We start from the raw sequence: 2,993 nt of genomic DNA, 5'->3' as shown, positions 1-2,993 counted from the left end.
AGACAAGATATATGAAGAAAACTGACTGTTGTGGGTGCATATGTGATTGTTCTGTCTATAATGACATGCTAAACATGGTTCGATTTAGTTGTTCTGATGTGTTGTCGATTTTATCGCGGGAACCTTGCTTTTGCGAATTTGATTTGGGGGGGGGGGGGGTGTCTGTGTTGTAGGTTTCACTGTATCGACACTACGTCATGTAAACTCAATCTGTTTTCTGAATAAGTTAGGGGAATACACGGCCTTTCCAATCATATAACTGGTTTTACGATAAACGGCCTCATCAGAAAGATCTGCCCTCAAACGCATGTGTAAACTTTTTTTTATAACGAGAAGTATAGAAGGGGTGTGCATAGTTGTTACCCCTAGCAACAAGGAATTATTCCACCTCCATATTTTTCCCCAGAGTAACTGGAAGAAGTATGTGTTGATCATGTACACTATCTTTATAGCCTAAACTACCTTGTAAGCGCCCACCCGCCTAATGCACCAATTTCTATCGAGAGTAGGGTGTGGGCGTTCACTAGGTTGTGTACCCTGTGCAGATTCTGTTCCTCGTGAGAAATAGCGGTGTTTGATATTTCTGAATGACAATGTTATTGGGATATGACTCAGTGGGGGAAAAAAAAACTACCCTCTTTCTATGTGACACAAAACCTTTTGTTGCTGTTTTCTTTGCCCGTCCTCTGCATTCAATGCAAAGAGGAAACAAGTTAGTCTAGTGAAAACTAAGCTAAGATTATACCTTTGTCTTCCATCAACACAGATGTGTTATTGTTGCTGTTGTTGTTGGTGGTGTTGTTGTTGTCGTTGTTGTTGTTGCTGTTGCTGATGGTGGTGGTGTTGTTGTTGTTGTTGTTGTTGTTGTTGGTGTTGTTGTTGTTGTTGTTGCGGCTGCTGTTGTTGTTGCTGTTTTTGTTGTTGTTGTTGGTGGTGGTGGTGATGGTGGGGGTGGTTGTGTTGTTGTTGTTGTTGTTGTTACTGTTGGTGCTGCTGCTGCTGCTGTTGTTGTTGTTGCTGTCTCCATTCTTATTGTTTTCCCCCGTGCCATCAAAGATCGCAGTATTGATTAATCATGCCCTTCACACTACTCTGCTTCGTTCCAGTACCGCACTCATCGTCGGCGGCATCTTCGCGGGACTCGTCGCCATCGCTGTCATCATCACCGTCATATGTTGCTGCCTCAAGAAGAAAGGGCACAGCGGTCGCGTCGTCCATCCGACAACAGCTCCACGCAACACTAACGTCGCTGTCGTCAGTTCAGGTAAGCGTCGATTGAAAAAAATGCTAATTAACCCTTTGAATGCTGGAAGAATTAAGAACAAAAAAATTCAACAACAATTAAATCATAACGTCCAAGGAAAAACAATTGCACCAACACTGAGAAAATGGTTTGCAGGGGAGGTAATCGTCTTGCTGGAATTGGAAGAGCAATATACATCAGTTGTTTCCCTTGTCTGAAAATGTTATGTTATATCTCCTGCAGGAGCCTTCGCCCAGACCGCTTATAACCCGTACCAGCCCATGCCTCGCCAGCCTTATCAGCCGATGGGGGGAATGGCTAACCAACCGTACCAGCCCATGCCTCGCCAGCCTTATCAGCCGATGGGGGTAATGGCTAACCAACCGTACCAGCCGTTGGGGGGAATGGCTAACCAGCCGTACCAGCCGATGGGAGGGATGCCTCCCCAGCCTCCCCAGTACAGGACTCCTGGTGCTCCCCCTCCTGCCTACACTTACTCCGACCCTGCCTACCCCCCAGGGGTAAACGCTAACGTCCCCCCGAACGCCCCGAACCCCTTTGAAGCGGTCGCCGCTAACAGCAGTCAGCCCTCCGCTTCCACCAGTGCTGGGCAGGCTGGGGGCAACAACGACAACGAGAAATAATAGATTCGCTATAAGTGTACAGTGTTAGTGTTAGTGGTTATCGGTACTTTTTTATGTGGTGACGTCAGGGTTTGTGCGCAGTTCAAAGGTTAGGGGTCAAAGTTTACGTTTGCTCTCTTTGATCTGATAACGAGCGGTGGTTAAATGGACAGAAATAACGAGCCCTGAATGTTATGTGAAAACTCAGCGAACGCTTGTTTATTCATACATTTCTTTATAACTAGTATGTTACTGCACAACTTAATGCTACAAATGTCAGTTTCATGTGTGATTTATTCCAGGTTTGATGCACTAAATTCTCAGCCAAAGAAATGAATCGGAATGAGTAAATCTACAGAGAGAGAAAGATGCACACAAACACTTCTCTTCCAGCGCATTCACTTTCTGAAGATTCTGTACCTACACGTCGAACGTTCTGCATGCGCCTATTCAACACTTGAGTTGTTAAAATGTATCAAAGAAACATTAGGATGTATCAATACAAACAACATTGCAATACTCGTTTCTTTTGTTCTTGTTTTCGGCTGTGTCGTCTGCTCCGTGTATGACTTTTTTTCTTTTTTCAACTGAAGAGTCCAGACATGGGACGCTACTCTTTCGAATTATTTCTTCCCTCCCATCACGTTAACGAAAGTGAAACTAAACGCACGGGCCAAGACACCGTTGTCGGTTTCGTTAATGGTAAGCGGAATGCGTAATGATACATAGATTTTCCTTAAGTTAACCACTACTACTACTACCAATAAAACTGTACACTTAATCTCTCTAATGTGCGTGTTTGTTTCGTAGTTATTGTTGTTCTTTTGTTTGTTTGTTTGTTTGTGTGGTTGGTTGATTGGTTGGTTTGTTGTTTTTTCTGGTTTGTTTGGTTGTTGTTGTTTTGTTTTTGTTGTTATTTTTTTGATTTTGTTTTTTGGGGGTGGGTGTGGTAGGTGTTTTCCAATGAATTGTGATGTCAGTGTCAGCAGATTTATTGTCATTAAACATCGAGAACCATGTTCAGGGCCGCTATGCCTGGGAGACAATGCTATATAATTATGATCGCAGCTCTGTACATTTTCAGACTGGAAGAAAAGCGTCAAGAAGCTACGTTTGACGTCACAGAG

At 43.8% G+C, this 2,993-nt stretch overlaps 1 protein-coding gene across 1 annotated transcript in view; it reads left to right on the top strand.

Moving 5' to 3' along the window:
* Positions 1–2,651, top strand: part of LOC138963785 (uncharacterized) — a 7,050-nt gene extending 4,399 nt beyond the window's left edge. The window contains exons 4-5 of the mRNA XM_070335640.1: positions 1,107–1,264; positions 1,487–2,651. Coding sequence (XP_070191741.1) covers positions 1,107–1,264; positions 1,487–1,887 — 559 coding nt within the window. The 3' untranslated portion in view covers positions 1,888–2,651. The remainder of the gene's footprint in view (positions 1–1,106; positions 1,265–1,486) is intronic.
* The last annotated feature ends 342 nt before the right edge of the window (positions 2,652–2,993 follow it).

This window comes from Littorina saxatilis, linkage group LG4 (genome assembly GCF_037325665.1).
Source record: "Littorina saxatilis isolate snail1 linkage group LG4, US_GU_Lsax_2.0, whole genome shotgun sequence".
Classification (NCBI taxonomy): domain Eukaryota; kingdom Metazoa; phylum Mollusca; class Gastropoda; order Littorinimorpha; family Littorinidae; genus Littorina; species Littorina saxatilis.
This window is presented reverse-complemented; position numbering and strand designations above follow the sequence as displayed.